We start from the raw sequence: 21,889 nt of genomic DNA, 5'->3' as shown, positions 1-21,889 counted from the left end.
GACTTGCTGGGTAACATGGTGGTACTGGGGCTCTCTCTCGTAGTAATTGCAGCAGTTGTCGTTGGCGTCGTTGCTGGATTGGATCACAGCGACACCCCTGTCGAAGCGGAGAGGTCAACCCATGGTGCGGCCATTTATGACCCAACTGATCATTACAATGAATCTTGTCTGGCTGGCCGAGATCCGGCAGCTAATAACGCCCAAGTGATAACCTATTTCAAAAATGGCACTGCTTGTATCGCTATGATCCGGCCAATTCGAGACAAGTATTGAATGTTTAAGTTTTATTTATTTAATAATATTTTGAACATGAGCCAAGTTTGAGCCTAAAGCCAAGTTAGATGATTTGTTTAAGCTTGACTTATTTATCTTTCAAGTGAACTCGAACTTGTTCACAAGCTGTTCAGTTAACTTATTCATTCCTTATATAAAGTAAAATATTATGATTGTTTATTTTTTACTTTCATAAATTTATACTAATTATTTGTTAATTAATTATCATTAAGATTTTATCATTTGAGTTAATTAATTCAATTAAATCTTAAATACTCCAATCTCGAGTTTTAAGTTTAAATGGATATAAATTTATTATGTGCGCATATGCATACACATATATATTTACACACAAATATACTCATGCACACACATATATCTATTATCTATATCAATACTCCCAATAATTCAAGATACGTCTATTATATTAGGAAGATAATTTCTCTTTACATGTTTTAATTATAAATCAAAATAATACTATAAAAATAATAAAAATAAAATTATGTGAGCTTATACGAGTATATCTCATTTTGTAATCGAGCTTAATTTTATGTTTACGATCTATTCATTTATTAAACAAATCAAATTCGAATCAAGTTTATATAATTGGGTATCAAATGAATTGTTGAACAAACTTTTTTATTTAAAGCGCCTGACATTTGTAATAGGGAAATGATCCATGCAGTACTCTTAGTACACAACAAGTGCACTGTAAATAATTTTATCATTTCAAAGGAAGAGTACTTTTTTTGATTTTAATAACAAGAAGGCAAAAGTCGATGCTGACGTGGCTGTGGATGAAAGAGAAAATTCACAAAAAGGTTAATAGATTGAGAAATGATTCTCGTACACAAAGCTTACAACAACGATACAACAGTCTTACGTGGAAAGTGGGTTTAAACGTTTTTTTCATTTTTTTAATATCACAGTACAGCATTCGTCAAAACCGGTTGGGGGGAAATGAAAAATTCCATTTCCCCCCAAAGCTGAACGCACCCCCCTTCTCTCTCTCTCTGAAGTCTGTCCGTACAGTCCCCAAATCGGCCTCCGACGTCCGTCCCCGGTCCTTCACCGGAGTTCCGCCCCCAGCCCCTCTGTCTCTCCCGCTCGCTCCGGACTGCCGCCCCCAGCCCCTCTGTCTCTCCCGCTCGCTCCGGACTGCCGCCCCCAGCCCCTCTGTCTCTCCCGCTCGCTCCGGACCGCCGCCCCCAGCCCCTTTGTCTCTCCCGCTCGCTCCGGACCGCAGCCCCCAGCCCCTCTGTCTCTCTCGCTCGCTCCGGACCGCCGCCCCCAGCCCCTCTGTCTCTCCCGCTCGCTCCGGACCGCAGCCCGCAGCCCCTCTGTCTCTCCCGCCGCCCGCAGCCCCTCTCTCTCTCCCGCTTGCTCCGGTGCCGGTCGTCCCTGTCCCTCCGGTAACTCTGTTTCTCTCTCTGAAATTATTGAATGGTGTTGGTATTTTGCTCAATATGCTCTGATTTGCTTACCAAAAGAAAAACTTAGGACAAACGTTTTCAATCTGCTGATTTGTTTTGGAGGATTTTTCTTTCTCAATACCGAATGGGTATTGAGAAATTTTTGGGTTTGTGGAGGATTTCCGGCAAAGGAAGTGAGGAACCGAATGGGTGTAAATTTATTGAAAAAAATCTGGGGTTATTTTGGGTTTCCTCTTCCTCTGTTAATGGCCGAATGAATATTGTGAGAATTTATGAGTACGTACTGTTACTATAAGTGTAGATCCATAGCCCATCCATGCACGCATCTATGTATTATTGGACTCTTTCTGCAGCTTAAGATTTGGGAGTGGTTTTTTTTTTATTATTATTATTGTACAAATATCTCGCTTTTCTTTGGGATCATCCCTAAGTCTTAACCCTTGTCTGATTGTTGCTAGCTGTAAACATAAGCGGCAATTTATCAATTTATTTTTCGTTGAAAAGAACAAGAAAAAAAAATACATAAAATAAATTAGTATTAGGTGTAAAAGGAAGAGAGATTTTCATAGGTTGGTTGTCATTGTTGAAGTAAAATTGGACTAGCTTGTACCCGACACTCTTGTTGAGAATAATATTTAGCACCATAATGTGCACTGTCATTTTGATTTGTTTGGCCGATATGATTATTGCTGTGGTGGCTATTATATGAGCTGAACTAAAGAAACAGCAGAATTTTATCTTTTTTTTTTTTTGGTTTAGGCATCATATGTGACTTTACCTGGATCCTTGTCTATTTAAGTTTGAGTAGATCCTAAACAATTTTTTTTTTTTTTTTTATGAACAATTGTTGTATCAGTTGTTCAATGTCATTATATGTCTAGTGAAAAGTGCCCCATCTTTTGTACAATGAGGAAAACATACTCGCGATTTCTATGGTTTTTTATTGTCAGACTTCCATGAGGAAAAATGAAGGCATTAAAAAGCTAGTGCTATGACTGCCTTTATGTAGTTTAATTTGTATAATATTGTCAAATTACATGCTTTTAAGGTTATGTAGTTTAGTTTTTTCATTCAATTAACTTATATTACTTTTTAATATAGCACTTTTCTAAATGGACTCTTCAAGTTCACGATTGGATAATGAGGGTGAATTTGACGATGATCTAACCCATCAAGATGACCGTCAAAATGGTTAGTTTTTTCACTTTTGTTTGAGTTATAGTTTTGTTTTGTTTTTTCTTTATTATTATTCTAGGCTTTTTTATAAACACATTTTGTATACTTTTTTGGATAGATATGGGTGAAAAATTTGAGAAGTCGAAGGATTTAATGACATTTATTTCAGATGAAGAGTTGAATGATGAGGAAGAAAATGTGGTACTACCTGTGGTGTTAAAGGATGATGAGAAAGTTGAAGAGCCGAAAGAATCAATGACATTTAGTTCATTAGACGAAGTCTGCTCTTATTATAGGAAGTATGCTAAGCAAGCTGGGTTTGGTATAGCGTAGAGAAGCTCGAGAAAAAAGAAGGGTAGAAAAGGTTACGTAATGCTTATATGTACTCGTGGAGGTGCAGAGCGACCTAAAACAAGTGATTGTGCGAAGCCAATTCAAGTTTCAAATAAAACAGGGTGTGGTGCTAGGATTTGTGCAAATTTATGTGATGATGGAACGTGGTTTTTGAGTAAAGTTGAGTTGATGCATAATCATTCGTTAAGCCCGGGCAAGGCGAGATTTTTTAGAAGCAATAAGAAAATTAGTGACACTGCGAAAAAAAGACTTGAGCTAAATGACAGAGCAGGAATACGTTTGTGTAAAAATTTCAATTCATTAGTTGTTGAAAGTGGGGGGTTTGAGAATCTTTCATTTGGAGAGAGAGATTGTCGGAATTATATTAACAAGGCAAGAGAACTCAATTTTGGTAAAGGTGGTGCTCAAGCACTTTGTGATTACTTCAGAAGAATGCAAAAGCAGAATAGTGGCTTCTACTACGTAATAGATGTGGACGATGATTGTAGGTTAAGAAATGTTTTTTGGGCTGATGCACGGAGTAGGGCAGCGTATGATTTCTTTGGAGATGTTATTACGTTTGACACAACGTATTTGACCAATAAATATGACATGTCATTTGCTCCTTTTGTAAGAGTGAATCATCATGGTCAATCTATACTTTTGGGGGCAGGACTAATTTCAAGAGAGGATACAGACACATTTGTGTGGTTGTTTAAATGTTGGTTGGAGTGCATGAATGGCCAAGCCTCTAAAGCAATTATGACAGACCAGGATAGAGCTATGAAAAATGCAATCGCTATTGTTTTTCCTGAAAGTCGTCATAGATATTGTATGTGGCACATTTTAAAAAAATTGCCTAAAAAGTTTAGATCACATGCTAATTTTGATGGCATTAAGGGTGCCATTAATAAATATTTGTATGACTCTCAAACATGTGAAGGATATGAGGAAAATTGGAAAGATCTTCTGGAGAAGTATAATCTTCATGATAATGCATGGTTGAATGGGTTATATATGGATAAGACATTTTGGGTGCCGGCATACATGAAAGATACGTTTTGGGCGGGAATGAGTACTACACAGCGAAGTGAAAGATGAACGCATTTTTTTATAGTTACGTGCACTCACGAACCACATTGAAAGAATTTGTTGATGAATATGATAACGCTTTAAGGAGAATGGTCGAGAGTGAGGCACGTGCTGATTTCGATTCTTTCAATCGCACAATCCCATGTATAAGTGCCTTGCAATTAGAGAAACAGTTTCAAGTTGTTTACACAAATGTGAAGTTCAAAGAAGTACATGAGCAGTTTGTGAAAATGATGTCTTGTAATAACGCTCTTCTCAAAAGTGAAGGTGCGATTTCTACCTTCGAAGTTGTTGAATATGTTGCAGTTGGAGATCACTTAATAGAAAAGATATTTCTTGTTTACTTCAATGAAAATGAACTCGAAGTGAAGTGCACATGTGCATTGTTTGAAGTAAAAGGCATCCTATGTAGGCATTCACTGTTCGTGTTACGGACAAAGAAAGTGACAACTTTGCCACAAAGATATGTTCTTGACAGATGGAGGAAAGATGTTAAGCGAGAGTACTCGAAGGTTAAGAGTAGTTATGATGCCATTAGTGATAATCCACATGCCCAAATACATGACAAAGTGAGAAACAATTTGAAAGAATTACTGTCGCTCACGTCAGTAAACACGGAGAAACGTTGCATAGAACTAATGGAAAAAATTGATCAATTAAAAGAGTTGTGGCGTTGCGAAAATCAATCTTTTGGCATTCCAGCTACTGTCGCATCTTCTAGCTGCAAAAAGGTGCTTAGTCCTGTGAAGATTGACTGTAAAGGGAGACCACGAACAAAGAGAAAGGTGTCTGTTATAGAAACAGTGGTGAATAAATCCAAAGTATCGAGCAAGCCACCAAGAAACAACAATGATAAAACGAAGAAACAAAAAAATCAAGTTAGTGAATTTATTATTTATTATTTATTTTTTTTATTACTTCTATCCACATTTTACTTACTTAAAAAACATGTGTACTTCTCCACATTGCATAAACCATTTTTTAATTGTAGGCCTCCAAATCAACGGAAAATCAAGACAACACTAGTCAATCTCCATTGCCTTCTGTGCCTTCTGCAGCTCACGATCATAGTACTCAGGTGATTAGCCAACATCTCTTTATTTATTAATTGGTTTTTGACAATTATTTGATATTTCACGTACTTATTCAGTGTCTGTTTTTGAAGGATTCCGTCGCTTCGTCATCGACAGTTGCTCACACGTTCAGTGGTCACCATCATTCTATTCTTTCTCAGGTATAATTTGTGTTTTTTAATTTCTGTGTTGGCATTCATTTATATGCGTACAATAAGGGAAACAAATCATGTGTGTATTAGGTGAATTAGTCAATGGACCCCATAAATTTGTTATCTACATTGATAAGCCAACACAAATACCAAGAGGCTTTCAGTACAGCCATACAAATGCGTGATGTGTCAATTGTGAATTGGCTATGCTCCCAGGTAAATGAATTGATAGTATTGTGTTATTAAAATGCATCCAATTTAGATGTCTGAATATTAACGTTGATTTTCAGGTTGATAAACGGTGGGTCTTGACTATGGATCCTCTGCCTTTGAGTCAAGAAGTATTACTCCAGTTGTTCTGGCTTTTACCCTATTGTTTAAATACCAACCCAGCCGAAATAATTGCTTGGATGATAGACGTTTTTAATTCCATAATTCCAACTGATCCGGCAATTGAAATGCATGTGCGCAACATCTTCAATTAAGTCTATGCCGCACTTAATAATATAAGTGTCCTGCCTACAATTACTGATGCTATGCGGTCAACCATTCGTCTTCTGATGAATGGTTTACTTCCACCTTGAGACCAATATGATAGAATGGTATTTGATCACATGACTTTTACCTCCCAATTGCAACTGAAATGCTGTCTATAGGAATCAGAAGTTAATTTTCTACAATGTTTGTTATTTGTCTTTTTATGACCAAGAGAGGAAAAACACTTGTATTCCATTTTGCAGATTGTAGGAACATATTTCTGTTCTTCCCCTGGGTTTGTTTTTCTTTAACTAATGTATGTAAGATTAATGTCTAGCTTGTTTGCTTATGTGCTTCAGAATGCTAAAGCCTTATGTGCATTGGATTGCATGTCTAGCATGCTGAATTTCTAAAAGCTTTTTAGTTTTGCCTATTTGTCCTGAGGTTGAGTTTACCATTCTTGGGGTGAATTTGAAATGGGATTTGTAGCTACGTGCCCATTAAAGTTGATACAGAGACGTACCTGGTGGAAGGCCAAAATTTTTGCATTTCAGCAAATACAGCTTCAGCTTGAAGTAAAATGACAATTGTACCTTGGGAGAGTTTCCCTATCAAATTCTGGTTTTGGATTCACAGATTGGTCAGTTTGGAAATGGTTATATAGCTTTTTGGTTTCTTGCTTTATTTCTCTCAAACCTTGCTTCTTTACTCTGTTGCTAATCCATAACTTATGTTTGTAGTGTACTGGGCAATATAGGAGAATTGATTATGCTGTCCAAAATAATGAAAGTTGCTCTTGTTTCATAGATTTTGCTTACTCTCTTAATTCATTTTCGTGGATATGCAGGCTAAGGTGGTTGGAAAGACAAGCTTTGCTGGTAGCTTCCCAGGGTATGATGAATATGTTCCAATGGTTGACAAGGCAGTTGATGCGAGTTGGAAGAAGCAAGCATCCCTTCAGAGGCCTTGTACTTCCAAAGGTTAGAAAGTTTTGTCTAGGTGTATTGTTTGTCTATTATATTTACCTGTTCGCAGTCTCAACGAGACTGTGAAGCTAGCATATTACAAAACAGTTACATAAACCATCTTCCTGGATTTAAGTTACCTTTATAAGTATATCAAGTGCATCACATACTTGTCATGTTGCTGTTCTAATAAAGCATGGCACCACTTGTATAATAAAATTCTAAAATATGCTCTGTAGTGTGGCACCTAATTACCCAATGCCCTCCCTTTGCATGTTTTGACTTGACTCCATTGTTTTCTGGGGTATGATGTAGTTATATTTGGGTTATGACTTGATAACATTGATTGATCTTTTTCTTTTCCTTGTGGACTCAGTATTATATGCATAAGAGGCTTAATTTTCCTATGCAGGGAGTATTTTTCTACAAAGCATTAGGAGTATTACTGTTGATTCCTTTCACCAGTCAATGATAATAATGTGTAGTCGTAGGGGTTGAGATACTCTCGAGGCACTGGATTGCTCAGTGCACATTGCAGCTGTCCATTACAGGTAGACTCACATTTCAAAGGTACATGCAATTGATGGTTGCCATGTACATTGGGAGCATCCAATGGAAGGGATTTGAGTCTGACTTGAAGCTTTTGTGGAAATACTGCATAGAATTTTCATTTCTTTTTGTGTCACGTGTGGCATATTTTTGCTTCATCATTAAGCTAATGAGTTGCAGTAGATTTCAACTTTTGAGTATAAACAATTGAGAAGATATTGTATCATATTTTATGATATGATAGTGGATTTTACTTGAAAGTTTTCTATTTGAATATTGATTTTCTTTATGATTGGATTGTGTTCTTAATTACCTTGAGAATTTTGCTCAGAATAATTTTTTGGGAATGGCTGAAATTGTTCGGTTGGAATTTTTTTTTTTTTTTTTTTATTCACAGAAGACAGCTGCGGTGTGACCATAGTTCTAAATATGCAGATTCTGCATCCTTATACAATAATATTAGACGTACTTGGTGGAATAAGGATGCAGAATCTGCCAAGTATTCCACTTTAATAGAGTCTCATTTATCTCAAGCACATTCTCCGATGGTTATCCATCCTCACAGAATTTCTTCATAGCATCACATACAATGATCTATCCTGGATAAATATGTAATTAGAAAAGGACCAAATGAAAAAGACAATTTCCAGGAAATGATGAAACCGAGTGGAGCATGACTAGATGGGTGATGAAGGACCACGTTATGCTCTATGTTGGATAGTTGATCATAATGTGCAATTATGTCTTGAGTTCAAAATTTAAGTTGAAAAAAGAAAAAGAAGGTTCCTTTATTTATCATCAATACAGTTTACTTGGCAGTGATCCAACTTCAAGAGAAACTAATTGCACTGCTAAGTTTGCTTTACACAGAGAAGGCGTGCTTGGTTATGTTGTGAAAATTGAACTGCTAAGTTTGCTTTACACAGGATCTTATGTACAAGTATTCAGTTGGAAAAACATGAAGATTCCGGTGTGGATTTTGTTGAAAATACCAAGATTGACAATATTGAGCTACTATAAAGAGCAAACATAAGCCAAGTAAAAATATCGAGCTAGTATAAAGAGCTAACTTAAGCCAAGTAAAATGACAGAGTTATTGACACGAATGATATATTATCAACTCCATTCTGTAAACAGTTTGAAGAATTCAAATACCTGGGATTTTAAAATTCAACCAAAATCAAACCCAAAGAAAAGAAAAAATTAACTATGGATTTTAAGATTTTCAGCTATTTGCACAGTGCTTACCATTTGTGAAACTAAAAAAAAAGTAAAATATCTGACAATGACAATTTTTAACATAATAATGTTTTCATCCTTTCATTCTAACATCAAGTAACTAACTTTAGAACCGCTATAACCATTGAAATAAATTACAATGCCCAAAATGATTACGACTACTGCTGTCCAAAACCAAAACATCTTTCTATTAAGACCCAACTCCAACCGAAGTCTCTCATATTGTTCCTTGTGTCTTGTTTCAATTAGTTTCTCAAGTCTGTCAATATTGGCCATTGTGACCTTCTCAACTTTCTCAATATCGGCCCGTCTCCCTTCCTCAATGTCTCTCATATGATCCTCCAATCTCTTCTCATAAGAAATCATTTGGTTATCCACCCACTTAAAAAAGTCACAATCTCCAACTTTCTGCGTGAAAACATAAGAATAAATGTCATAAACTACTAACGAAAAAATAAATCACAATTAATTAATTTTAAAATTACCTTATACTTTATACAGCCGTACCACTTTCTTCCGGGGTTGTCACTAGTTCATGAGTACCTTAAACGTGCATGCACTCCACAGTAACATAATGGAGGGGTACTAGACGCATCACTATTTACCGACATTTTTTCGGGCCTACGCAAAAATAATAATAATAATAATAATAATAATATCATTCACCTAATCAGCAGGAGCCCAAACTCACCAGGTCAACCTCCAATCAAAAGAAATAAGACAAGAAGAATTGACCAGACTCACCAGGCTCACCAGGTCAACCTCAGATCGATCAAATAATTGACCCTGTTGTTGATTCAACTTACAAGGATATTTGGATGTCAACTGCAAAGGTGAGAAAAAGTTGCTAGAAAAATTATGAAAAAGAAAAACTTCTCATGCAAATCAGAGACTAATCCTAGTTACCATCACATTATATTATTTAGCATTTGTAGTAGTAATAAGAATTTGAAAATTCCAGGATCCTTGAAGAACTGGATAAGACAAATGTATTTTTAAAAACTGATTTTCACAAATTTATTGCCTAGACATGAAACACTATACTCATATATGGCCAGTATGTGGGAAACAATGATTGTGTGCAAGATTTTTTTTTATTTTTTTTTGGGTTAGAAGGCATACAATTTTGCTTTAATAGCATTTTATATACGCATTAAAAGGAATTGGTTCTAAAACTAAAACTTTTGTTTTGACAAGGCTACAGAATTGGTTCTTAAAACTAAGGTACAAAAAGTCTCTAACCAAGGGCAGTAAAGACTAAAATGCATATCATAACATACAAGGAACAAGAACTCCATAATATTAATTGACGTTTAAATCCTAGCACAATGAACATTGAAAAGTAGTAAAATAGAAGGCAAATCTATGCATCCAATGCAAAATTTATCAGGAAAATATTTCGCATCCGCAACGGCCATTGAGAAGAAGTGATATGATTTATGCATTCAAAATGAGAATAACTTGTACAGACCTAGATTCACCTGAAATACCCAGATTTTCAACGACCCACAAAGTAAAACCCCATCCCTTGCAACATGTAGCAAAAGACCTACTGTACCAAAACAAATCTTAGTTTTTTCTTCTTCTTTTTTCCCCCCCATAAAACCGAATCAAAACCAAGCAAAATACCAACACCATCCAACAATCAAAACCAGCAAAATTACTAACACTAGTTACAGCATCCAACAACAAACAACAGACCGAATTTTTTTTCCCCCTCAAACCGAATCAGTATTTTCAAACAATAATTTCAGAGAGAGAAAGAGAGTTACCGAAGGGACAGGGACGACCGGCACCGGAGCGAGCGGGAGAGACAGAGGGCTGCGGGCGGCGGTTTCCGACGGACGGAGCAGGCATATCCAGCCAGAGAGAGAGAGAGAGAGAGGTGCGTAGGAGGCAGATCCGGCCACAGAGAGAGAGAGAGGCTGCGGGCAGCGGTTTCCAATGGACAGAGCAGGCAGATCCGGCCAGAGAGAGAGAGAGAGGTGCGTAGGAGGCAGATCTGGCCAGAGAGAGAGAGAGGGCTGCGGGCGGCGGTCCGGAGTGAGCGGGAGAGAGAGAGAGGGGCTGGGGGCGGCGGTCCGGAGCGAGCGGGAGAGACAGAGAGGCTGGGGGCTGCGGTCCGGAGCGAGCGGGAGAGACAGAGGGGCTGGGGGCGAAACTCCGGTGAAGGATCGGGGACGGACGCCGGAGGCCGATTTGGGGACTGTACGGACAGACTTCAGAGAGAGAGAGAGAGGGGGGTGCGTTCAGCTTTGGGGGGAAATGGAATTTTTCATTTCCCCCCAACCGGTTTTGACGAAGGCTGTACTGTGATATTAAAAAAATGAAAAAAACGTTTAAACCCACTTTCCACGTAAGACTGTTGTATCGTTGTTGTAAGCTTTGTGTACGAGAATCATTTCTCTAATAGATTACTTTCTTCCTCATTTCTGTTTGTGTTTTAAGTATTTAACAAACAGACAACGTCACAAAAATATTAACAGATAAATTCACAAAAAGTGTTCCTTAAAGTAGGGAGAAGAGGAAGCCAGTAGAGCGCGGTGAAATTCTCTTCTATAAATCTAATCAAATAGATTAATATAAAAACTTCTTCCTGGTCCTGTTTGTTTCTATGGAAAGTAGTCCCCACGTGAGACGGAATTCTTTGGCTCTGCTTTATTGATTTATTTTTGTACAGCAGACCATGTTTGTTTCCTAAAGAGAAGCAAGGCCAAAGTTGTATAGCAGATCATAGAGAGGGAAGCATAACTCTCTTTTTTTTCACAAAGCACTATTAACTCATTATAAATGTGAGGGGTAATTATATTTTTTCGCATGAACTATTAACAATTGTCAATATACCCTTATGAACTGACACCCTCACCTCATTAGAATAGAATATTGAACTACCATATACATACTAAGACACAAATTTTGTCAATCAATTTCGTTAAAAGACTCAAATACCCTAACTTAAAATCAAAATTTATATATAATACCCTCAAAATTAAAAAAATTTAAAAAAAACCCGAAAGAAATTAATGGCCTACGAGCCCCACCCCGTATACACCTATAGGGGTGTCTCGAACAAGGTGGCAACGCGGCCATCCCAAGCTTGCTCTGGGGTGGCCCGGGGATGGCCGCGTTGCTCTGGGAAAATGCTAAAGAGAAGACTCTTATCCCCCTTTGTCACCCCATTTTCCTTAAAAAAATTGATTTTTATTAAAAAGTTGTCTCTGATGTCAATTATAAAAGGGTGATAAGGGGGGATGAGGGAAGAATGTGTAGAAGCTCTCGTTGCTCTGGGGTGGTTCGCGAGCTACTCCAAATGAAACATAGGGGTAGCCGCGTAGCCACCCTCAAGTTTAGAGGTGGTCGCGAGCCACATCTAGGGGCCACCTCCAACCTACGGTAAGTCATGCCCCCCCCCCCCCCCCCCAAAAAAGAAAACTGGACGTGGTCACGCGACCACCATAGATTAGAAGGAGGTCGAAGCAGTGGCCTAAGGGGTGGTCGGCAGGCCGCGCGGCCACCCCAAGCATGCTCTGTGGTGGCCCTTGAAGGCCACCCCGACCTATGGTGGCTCACGAGCCACCCTAGAAGAACCTAGAGGTGGTCGTGCAGCCACCCTAGGTTCAGACAAGCCACCTCCCAAGCTTGCTCTGGGGTGGCCTCTGGATGCAACCCAGGGGTGGCCTTCAAGCCACCCCCAGGTTCCAAGGTAGCGGCGAGCCACACCCCCCTCCCCCAAAAGGGAGTGACTGCCGGTCTTTCTTTCTTTTTCTTTTTTTTTTAAAAAAAAAAAAATATATATATATATATATATATATTAACTTTGATATTTTTTATTAAATTATTGTTTAAAGGTATTTTTGTCTTTAAACAAAATTTAACATCTAAAAATTGAATATAAACGGAATGGAAATTTTTTTTTTTTTTTTTAGTTTGTAAATGGTAGTTCGATGCTATCTTTTAGTAAGGGTGTCAATTTATGAGAACATATCGACAATAGCTAGTAGTTCATGAGAAAAGATAATTACCACTAAACATGAAAGAATATATACATCAACAGCTTTAACTGGCAGCATCTTCTTCAACTACATAAGAATATTTACAGATGACTACGGCCTTCATTGGGGATGAAGATAATGTAACGCGGCACTAAATTGATTGACAATGCTTCTTGGCCTGAGCTGCTTTCAGCTTCTTTTTATTTTTGGCTTCCTTTTTGGACTTCGTGATTTTGTCCATATGGTTGACCTGTCATTATCCAACATATACAAAAGTTCAAACAAAAGAAAACCCATTCCTGCAACTATTTCTGAACAGTGTACACACAAATCCTCTGCAAATATTAAGCTTTGATAAAACAAGAGACAAGCTGTACTTACAATGTAGGATTTCCACTCAATTTTGTCATGCCCCTCGGGGGCAGTAGCAGGTTGAGCATGACCGCGAATGTGGTGGAATATGTGAACAAGTACAGCAGCATCCAGAGCAGCATATTCTAGCTGCACGCAATGTATTGCTTTAGTTTAAGTTCTTTCATAGACACACTAGACCCAATTTTCCCAACTCCCATATGGCCATATCTCAAAAAAGAACCAAGAACCTCAGGTTCAAAGAATTCTAACAAAATATTCTCGCATGGAATATGTGCAAAACCTTTTCTTTGCTATATTCTAATCTACAAACTTAAGAAGGCAGCTTCAATTTGTTCTTGGACCAGTCCACTTCATCAGAGATGTATATGATGTACAAGAGCTCTTTACTTAATTAAATGGTGTTCATACTATATATATAGTTCCTCATAGAAATATCTATTAAATGTAATACACTTATCACACAAGATCAGACATTTGACCGCAAACATGAATATACATGATGATTGAAAGTTGATAAGAAATGAGAGCTCTTAGCTTCCTCTAGTTGGAGTAGGCTTTTGTATAAATTTTTCTTAACTTCAGAGCTTAGTTTTCACAATTTTCTTGTTCTTTTCTCTCCTACCTAAGTGTTTTCTTCTGTATACTTGAGTAGCGCTTTTCACACTCAATGATAATTCGATTACTTATCACAAAAAAAGAACAATTTTCCTGATGAAGTTGTAGGAAGTTACGGTGTAATGAAGAAAACAGAATGCATTTACCTGATTCTGGGTCAAAGGTCGTTGCTCCCAGTTGCTATTCCGTCTTGTCTTGTTCAAACCAGCTCCCAATATTTTCTAAGATGGTAATATTCACCAAGTGATTTAAGTCTAATGATTGCGTACTTATTTGAAAGTAATGCCAATAGCAAATCATGAGAGAGAGAGAGAGACATAAGAGAACAGTAGTATAGATAACATAGAGTCTACAAGAAATTGCAGGAGATAAAACAATTCATCCTTAACTTACCTTTGCAAGCCCAGACAGACCACCTCGAGGTTCTTTAAACACATTCTGAACGTCCAGTAACATTTCATACTGCTTGAAACACTCCAACTCTCCGTATGAATGAGCCAGTTGCTTTATATCACACTGAAAGTTATAGCCTACAAGGTACACAGATCACAAAGTAGCCATGTTCATGTAAATGTTGACAAAACAAGCCCAAGATATGCTAGTAGGGATGAAATTTCCAACCACACCATAAATATAAAAAACCTAAAGCGGTCTAGACCCACATCTGACAGAAACACCTATCACCTAACAGGTAATACAAGGTCAATATAAAAAAATGTAGAACATCGCAAGTAATACAAGGATTTCCTTCTGTCCCTGCAGAAAGAGCACCATTTACTAAACCATATGCGGTTTTCTGTGAACAATGCAAATCGGAGTTCGAAGAAGGGTAATGAGGAGTCCTTGACCCACAACAGATGGGGGAGAATTTGTCCAATCACGTAGTTAAGGACTTCCTTCTCCCTGCATAAAGGTCATTCTTTAATTATAAGGTTTAAGAAGTCATAGATAGACTCCTTTGGAAGATAGACATTTTTACAAAGCTTCAAAAGTCATTCTACCCGAACTTATGCATTTAGGTTTCTCATACCAAGTTTTAGAATTCTAGGGGACTGCAACATGCGAGTCAGACAGTTGTCTAAAACGTCAGGCACATCTTCAAATAACTTTATCAGATCAAAGATGAAAACCATCTTTTCAGAAGCAATCTGCATGATAGAAACCTGAAACATGGAACAACGTCATTTTTATTAACAAAAGGAACCAAAAAAATGCAGAATTAACAGAGAAGGGATTATCTAAATATCATAATTCCCAAGAACAATAGTTTGCTAGTGACAAACATTATAACTATCTGTCAGATTGCGGATGATACCAATAGATGTACCATTCTAATATGTATCTCCCACCAAGCAAGGTCATGTTTGTCATTCAAAAATATTGCTCCACAAAGAATTAGGGTAAAGAGACCCCTTGTCCTTCACATCAAAATTACTCTTTTTTATTCATCATTTTTTAATATTTTTCTAACCATGAACCTTAAACAATAAGCTAGCCAACACTAATACAGTTTCAATTATCACATCAAACCCAATTTGTCCCAGGAGCTACGACATCAATACTAACAGATTTCCAACTCCACTGCTACGCAATAGTAGAAACAATTATCGTTGAGTTTCTGGCTTCCACTTTCTGTTACATTTGATTCCAAAACTAACTGTCATTCACTTGGAAGAGATAACATAATTAAACTGGGTTTCTGCTCAATATCAGAGTGTATTGGAGAAGTAACAAAAATTCAATGCAAGACTCAAACTAAAGAAAAAGCGGTCCTCCACCGTAAGTCCCTAACTTAAGTAAATACACCAATAAACATTTCTAAGATACAGAAGAGCTAAAATCATTTGCTATAGTTTAAGGAAAAAAAAGAAGGAACTACTAACATTTGAGGTCCAAAACAAATATGACGAAATGTAAATGCATCTAATACTACAGGTAATTGGAATGCAAAATGCATTGGGATCTGTGAACACTTGCAATAAAGCAACTCAATGATTTTTCAAACATGCCCCTTTTTCTTTTATCTAATAGAATTATAGTATAGTAAAATGACAACATATATCTATCAATCTGATTACCTTGTTTGGTTTGCTGCCTTTTTCATAATTGGGCTTCCATTCACAATCGACACCCACAACTTTACATCCCTCAATATGGCATGTTGCATTTTGCAAACCGTCGACTTCATCAACCCAAATGATGTCTTCTACAACCAATTCATTAAGATGCAGATAGCGACTCTGTAGAAGACTTGCCTCAGGCACTATAAAACGTCAAACAGTAAATATGAGGGTCTGTTTGTCTAAAGTCAGCAACCAAGCAAATCAACATGCATTGTTCATATTTGCAACTTATATTTCAGAAGTCAAATGATTGAACATCTAGTAAATTAAGTGGAGAATTCAAGATAAATATGTTAAGATGGATAAGAGCTTTTGCTAGAACAGAGTATATTAGGCATCTCCGGAAAGAATGATAAGGAAGACTTTTTTAAGTGAGTCAACAATGAAAGGTTAAAGACATAATTCGATGATAACAAAAAGATGTAAGGATTTATAAATATGTAAGGTTAGAGGCATATAATTAAGGATAAATATGTAAGGTTAAAGACATAATCAAAAGCTCAACTAGAGCTTTGAGCCAGCTTGTGTTTGTCTTTTTCTTGAATGTGAGGGTAGGAGAGAGCAGGTTTGATTATTCAAGGATCTATGGTTCAAAGTAATAAGGAGATGCAAAAACACAAGGATTTTTCTCAAAAGAAAGCCAAATGGGGAAAAGAAGTATCCTAGCTTGAATTTGTGCAAGTGTTAAGCGTTTGTGTATGCGAGCATGAAAAGTTAGAGGCAATATAACAACAGACGAGGAGAAAAGCTTATGTTTGGTGCATTCAGGTGCAATAAAAACCAGTTAATGCAATGCTAGGAAGAAGATATAAAGTTGTAACAGTGAGAAACAAGAAGAAGAAGCCCAAAAGCTGCATCATTGGCTGAGGCAAAGTGTGAAGAAATAATTGTGGCGGATCTAAGAGAGGCTAATCTCCATCCAATGTTGATGGCACAAATGAAATTGCAGCCAGCCCAAGTATAAGACAGCAATGACTAGGGAAAATAGAATATACATAGCATACCTTTGGCATCCAGAAAACCTTTAAGGGAGTATCGATCACACAGTTCATCAACCTTCTCCGAGTAACCAGCTTCCATTGCTAAATAAACCTTTAAAATATAGTAGAATTAGTATTTATACATAAATACTAGGGGAAAATTCACTTAAACCCCCTAAACTTTTATCAATTTTGCAATCTCCCACCCCCCCCCCCCCCCCCCCCCCCCCCAAAGTTTAAAAACTCTCACCCCTCCATTAAGATTTTCCATTAAATCCTGACGGAGGAGTAAAAAATTCAAAAATACCCCCAATTTTTTTAAAAAATAATAGTAATAATAATAATTTAAGGGTAATTCTGTAATTTTATAAAATTTAAAGGGGTATACCATTTGACTGTCTGATTTAACCACAAACCTTGAGATTGCGAAAAATTGAAAGTTCGATATACTAAATTGAGAGTTTTTGAACTTTGGGAGAGAGATTGCCAAAGTGATGGAACTTCGTGGGGGTTAAGCGAAGTTTTCCCTAAATACTAAGAAAATAACACAAAAAATGGAACATTTCAAAAACGAAAAAACATAACTATTGCTCCAAACAAATAATTCTACAACTTTTATAGATCTCATCACCTGTGATCCAGGTAAAGTTTTGACACAGTTCTCAGCTAGATGTAATATAGGTTTATAACTGTGATAATTACTCGTGTCAAAAGTTACTAACCAAATATTCAAGAAGTTGTCTATCACTGTTTGTCTTTGCCTCAGCAACTTCCCAACATCCTTTTTCTGCTAGCTTCTTTAGTGAGCTGCAATGTTGATGGAATATTCTTAATGTTCATATTCTAGGGAAAGGGTGGGACTAAAGGCACCAAAAACCTACAAACAGAATTTGACCAAGAGAAAGTTGAAATATACCCTTCTTTACACTTATGATATACATCAGGAAATTCCTCGCGCAGATTGTTTTTCTTTATAATATCATACGCATGCTTTAGCATATTCCTGTCAATGTACTCCTGAACAAGTACACACAACATTTGCTTCCCCATAAATATTGCCCACTTTTCTGCTGCTTTGAAATCTTTGTTCTGTATCATACTAACGAGAAAAGACTGTCCAGACTGGCGTATGGAAAACTGCTCTAATAGAGAGACCGCTGTCATGTACGACTGGGATTCTATCAATTCAAAAATGTATTTCTCAACAAATGTTTTTGCTACATCACGACAACAATCATTGTTTTCCTTTACTTGGCACATGACTTTCTCAATGTCAGTCAATTTGACATCAAAAACTTCAAGTATCTTGACAACAATTCTCTCATCATAGTTGGCAAATCCCCCAACAATATCAAGAAATAACCGAGCAGCTAGGGCTTTTGCTTCCAGGGAGTCTACTGGGTTGGTTGCTAATTTTAGGTAACGTCGTAGAGAAGATACTATTAGATGACTGAACCCTTCACAATATAATCCAAATATAGGCAAGACATAGAGACATTGAATAACAAATGTAGCTGGCCCAGGTTGGGGATCATTATGTAGTACTTGATAAACTTGTTGTTGAAGAGCTTGGAACTTCTTAGTTGCCTTACATGTTCCTACAAAATGCATTCAATGACAAACAAAAATGCAACAGGAAGCATGAAAAATAAATACTCACAAAGCAAACTAGAAAAAAGTTATCAAAGAAGAATCAATAGAAAGCCAGCCTAGCAAGGTCTCAAAATGAATGTCAAGATTAATATGCAATGTAGAGTTAATTTTTCCTAGAAATAACGGGAGAACCAGCAATATCTGGAGAATACTGCAGTGACTTGTTAAAATTCAGCCTCAAGTGAGGCTGGTATAGCATATAACGAAAATTAAGTCCAATAACAAGACTAAGCATCTGACTACCCCTCACTTCTGTAAATATAGCTTGCATAATAAATATCTGGGGAAAATATTAAAACCATTCCATTAACAACTTTATGACACAATTAGCATCCATGTAGGATGAAATTTGCAATGATCAGACAATGAGTAACTGGCCATCTTGCAGCACACACTACAATAGCTTAAGAACCAATGCTCACAGTGTGTTTGGAGTTCATAAAGGGAAGGAATGGAAAGGAAAGAATGAATTAAGATGGAATGGAACAGAATAAAAGAATGGGTTGGGTGTTCTCCTTCCAGTGTGTTTGGGAATTTATAAAGGGATGTAAACAAAAAAAAAAGGTGATTCCACATCATTTAATAAAGGTAACCAAGCATTCCAGCCCACCTTCATATGGAAGGCTTAGGAGGGAATGGGCTCCATTCCATTCCTTTCTTTTCCTTTAAAAATGTCTCCCAAACAAGGTAATGATGGCCACCATCCCCTTCCCATTTTATGCCCTCCAGTACTGCCCATCCAAATGGGCAGTTAAGGTGAGAAGCTCAATGCATGTACTTCCAACATTTGACAAAAAAAAAAAAGGGAAGAAAGAAGAAGAAGAAGATAAAAGTAGAGGGAGTAAATAGGAATCCAAGGCAGATAAACTACCAAATGTGATTAGTGATTGGGAGAAAAAGCATACCATGAATATAACATTCTTTCAGGAGGTATAAGAATACCACTGGAGAAATGTAGGATAGATCCGAAAAAGCATGCACACATATAGTCCCTGTTTGGTCAGTTTTGTCTTTTTTGTTGGGTAGGCCTGCAACTCTTTCCTCCAAACCCATGCCAGAAAAATCAGTAGTGACCCTAGAAACAGAATGAAAAGTTAATTTGAGGGTAACAAACTAACACGTAAAATGAAGGATCCATATTAATTACTTAATTACTTCACTGCCATAAATTTAATACAGCAACTCCAACCAACAACTACTGCCCTCTAGATCATTCTACAGAAAGTTAACAAATCCAGTCTATCTAAAAACTCAATCTTCAAAGCCTAGGAACACGGTTCAATACTATCAATTAAGAAGTAAAATGAACGTTCCAAGAGAAAAAAAATAAGTTGCTTATACAATAAAAAGTGAAAGACATTCAGAACTAAGGTAAGTAAAACAGGAATCTGTATGCAGATAGCTCCAGAACCTGGTTAAACAGGATTAATGCTTAGAAAGTCGTCATTTGAGTTTTATTCCAGAAGTAAAATTCATGGTAACTTTAGTCCTGTACAAATCATCTAAGTTATGGCTTACAGCAGAATATGCATATGTTATATAGGTGAGCAATGCTACTGCCAGGTTCGTTATTCTGTCTCAATTCTCTACTCTTCAATATCTTCCAACTCCCCCAATCACTAAAAATAAACCAACAATGGACGTCTCTTGATTGCTCCACAATAACCATAGTTGTGTTTTCGAATAATGTGATTTAACCTTTATAACTGTGAAAGGGTATTGATCAATGAATTGGGATAAAATTGATCAATGAAATGGCACGCCCTTAATCTCAAATAAAGACCAAATAGTTGGAGTGAAACCTACTTGTCTTACTGAAAGAAATACACACCACAACAACAACCAACAACAAAAACCATAGGACTCTAAAATTTTCTTTAAATACAACAAACACACGCATACAAACACATGTAAAATATAGCAACTATTATCCCTTCTTACTATTGCCAAAATATATACAAACATTCACACTACTTTTGTCCTCCATTTTCTCGGGAACCAAACAAGGTTGGAACTTATTTTCCAATTATAGACTAGAAAGTACAACAACAAATTGGACTAGAACCTAGCCACGGTTTTAAACTAAATAAAGCAATACAGAAGGAAAAATTAACTACAGCTGACAATAAACTAAAACAGTTGGTGATTATTTATTAACAGCTACGCAAATAGCACCCGAACGGCACAAGCATGTAATAATGAGAATAAAAGTCATCTCTTGTACAGCAGAGTCACTACAAAGCACTCATCAAGCATCTCAGAAAAAGATCTCAACCTTTTACCACAAATTACATGCTATTAGCCTGTTTGGTTCCTGAGAAAATGTAGGGAAAACTTCAATGAGAAAAAAGTCAAACAAATCTTTAACGACATCATCCTCAGGTCTTTGCAATGCAATTATTTAGCTTGGTTGCGGAGTTCCTCTATACCTTAGAAACAAAACTCAACTAAAAAAATCTTTTTTACTAAGATTTTCTTAGCTACCAAACAACGGAGTACCAAAGAAAAAAAATATTAACTTTAGAAGCGCTGAGTTTCTCGTACTTTGTACGCAAAGAACAACTTCTACATTTTCTTTTTCCACTTCCATTTTTTCTTTTTCACAAATTTTCCCAGGAACCAAACAATAAATAAGTACTAATAAAAATAAGTAAAAAAACTTACCAAACAAATTCAATGAATCCGAAGCTTCTCTATGTCGCTCTCTCTCTCTCTCTCTCTGATGCAATGCTATATTTATAAAGCAATGATATATATATATATATATATATACAGAGCTCTGTATATATAGATTCAGCTAGGGACAAGGCCTTCGAAAATAATAATAATAATAAATATGATTATATGATAAACAATAATATCACATAAAAATAAATGAAAAGGCAATGCTAACGTGCGCGCGGGCCCACCGGATCTTTGATCCTTTTCCAACGATGGTGAAATTGCCTCTCTCTTTCTCTCTCCAGAAGGCTCTGTGTATCGCTCTGGTCGAGGCTAACGTGCGCCGGGAAAGCTGGGGAGGGCAGCATGTCGAGGAACAGAAGGGCATTCTGGACTTTTCGAACGCTTTGGTTCATTGGGGGATTAGATAAGGATAGGACCATAATTTGATTTGGTCCTTTTAAGTTTTGGGCTCTATATGAGATTGTCAAAGCCTAATTATTTTACTTACAAAAAAAAAAAAAAAAAACCCTAATTATCTTCATTGAATTCACGGTGATGGCTTCTGATTTTGATTGATTCGCCAATTTGATTTTCAGTGGTGAAATAACCGATATTTTTATAATCTCTGTATTTTATAACATTATCAAATCGTTATTGTGTTTTTAATTTTATTATTTTGTTCCAAATAGATCATTTGGCCTAATTCCCTACATATATTTTAAAAT

General features: G+C 36.8%; 3 protein-coding genes across 4 annotated transcripts; 2 read left to right on the top strand and 1 right to left on the bottom strand.

Annotated features, from left to right (window-relative positions):
• The first annotated feature begins 3,254 nt into the window (after positions 1 to 3,254).
• On the top strand, positions 3,255 to 4,316 carry LOC133852666 (protein FAR1-RELATED SEQUENCE 5-like). Its single transcript, XM_062289431.1, has one exon. The coding sequence runs from the start codon at positions 3,255 to 3,257 to the stop codon at positions 4,314 to 4,316; it is 1,062 nt and encodes a 353-aa protein (XP_062145415.1).
• Positions 4,317 to 4,396: 80 nt separating this feature from the next.
• Positions 4,397 to 8,543, top strand: LOC133852665 (protein FAR1-RELATED SEQUENCE 2-like). The gene is made up of 7 exons (XM_062289430.1): positions 4,397 to 5,185; positions 5,299 to 5,385; positions 5,473 to 5,541; positions 5,823 to 5,873; positions 6,857 to 6,989; positions 7,460 to 7,544; positions 8,450 to 8,543. Exons 1-7 carry the CDS (start codon positions 4,397 to 4,399, stop codon positions 8,541 to 8,543), a joined length of 1,308 nt encoding a protein of 435 aa, XP_062145414.1.
• Positions 8,544 to 12,763: 4,220 nt separating this feature from the next.
• On the bottom strand, positions 12,764 to 21,580 carry LOC133851932 (uncharacterized). Of its 2 annotated transcripts, none has more exons than XM_062288561.1 (11): positions 21,410 to 21,580; positions 19,406 to 19,575; positions 17,764 to 18,445; positions 17,570 to 17,654; positions 16,872 to 16,959; positions 15,823 to 16,007; positions 14,775 to 14,907; positions 14,138 to 14,274; positions 13,891 to 13,965; positions 13,136 to 13,255; positions 12,764 to 13,004 (listed from the first exon to the last, which is right to left on the bottom strand). In XM_062288561.1, exons 1-11 carry the CDS (start codon positions 21,547 to 21,549, stop codon positions 12,906 to 12,908), a joined length of 1,914 nt encoding a protein of 637 aa, XP_062144545.1. In that variant the 5' UTR covers positions 21,550 to 21,580; the 3' UTR covers positions 12,764 to 12,905. The 2 variants fall into 2 exon arrangements, with proteins under 2 accessions (XP_062144545.1, XP_062144546.1); XM_062288562.1 differs by lacking the exon at positions 21,410 to 21,580 and adding an exon at positions 21,165 to 21,315.
• Positions 21,581 to 21,889: the final 309 nt, after the last annotated feature.

Source organism: Alnus glutinosa, chromosome 12 (genome assembly GCF_958979055.1).
Source record: "Alnus glutinosa chromosome 12, dhAlnGlut1.1, whole genome shotgun sequence".
Taxonomy (NCBI): domain Eukaryota; kingdom Viridiplantae; phylum Streptophyta; class Magnoliopsida; order Fagales; family Betulaceae; genus Alnus; species Alnus glutinosa.
Note: the sequence above shows the minus strand (reverse complement) of the source record. Positions and strands in the feature narration are given on the sequence as shown.

What these genes read in the sequence shown, in the direction of transcription:
- LOC133851932 (XM_062288561.1), bottom strand. Translation starts at nt 21,549, where the DNA reads ATGCCCTTCTGTTCCTCGACATGCTGCCCTCCCCAGCTTTCCCGGCGC. An exon ending in GACCTTTGACCCAGAATCAG is followed by an intron (nt 13,256 to 13,890) that starts GTAAATGCATTC and finishes CATTGCGTGCAG; the next exon opens with CTAGAATATGCTGCTCTGGA. An exon ending in TTGAGTGGAAATCCTACATT is followed by an intron (nt 13,005 to 13,135) that starts GTAAGTACAGCT and finishes GGATAATGACAG; the next exon opens with GTCAACCATATGGACAAAAT.
- LOC133852665 (XM_062289430.1), top strand. Translation starts at nt 4,397, where the DNA reads ATGGTCGAGAGTGAGGCACGTGCTGATTTCGATTCTTTCAATCGCACA. An exon ending in CGAAGAAACAAAAAAATCAA is followed by an intron (nt 5,186 to 5,298) that starts GTTAGTGAATTT and finishes TTTTAATTGTAG; the next exon opens with GCCTCCAAATCAACGGAAAA. An exon ending in GAGGCCTTGTACTTCCAAAG is followed by an intron (nt 6,990 to 7,459) that starts GTTAGAAAGTTT and finishes AATAATGTGTAG; the next exon opens with TCGTAGGGGTTGAGATACTC.
- LOC133852666 (XM_062289431.1), top strand. Translation starts at nt 3,255, where the DNA reads ATGCTTATATGTACTCGTGGAGGTGCAGAGCGACCTAAAACAAGTGAT.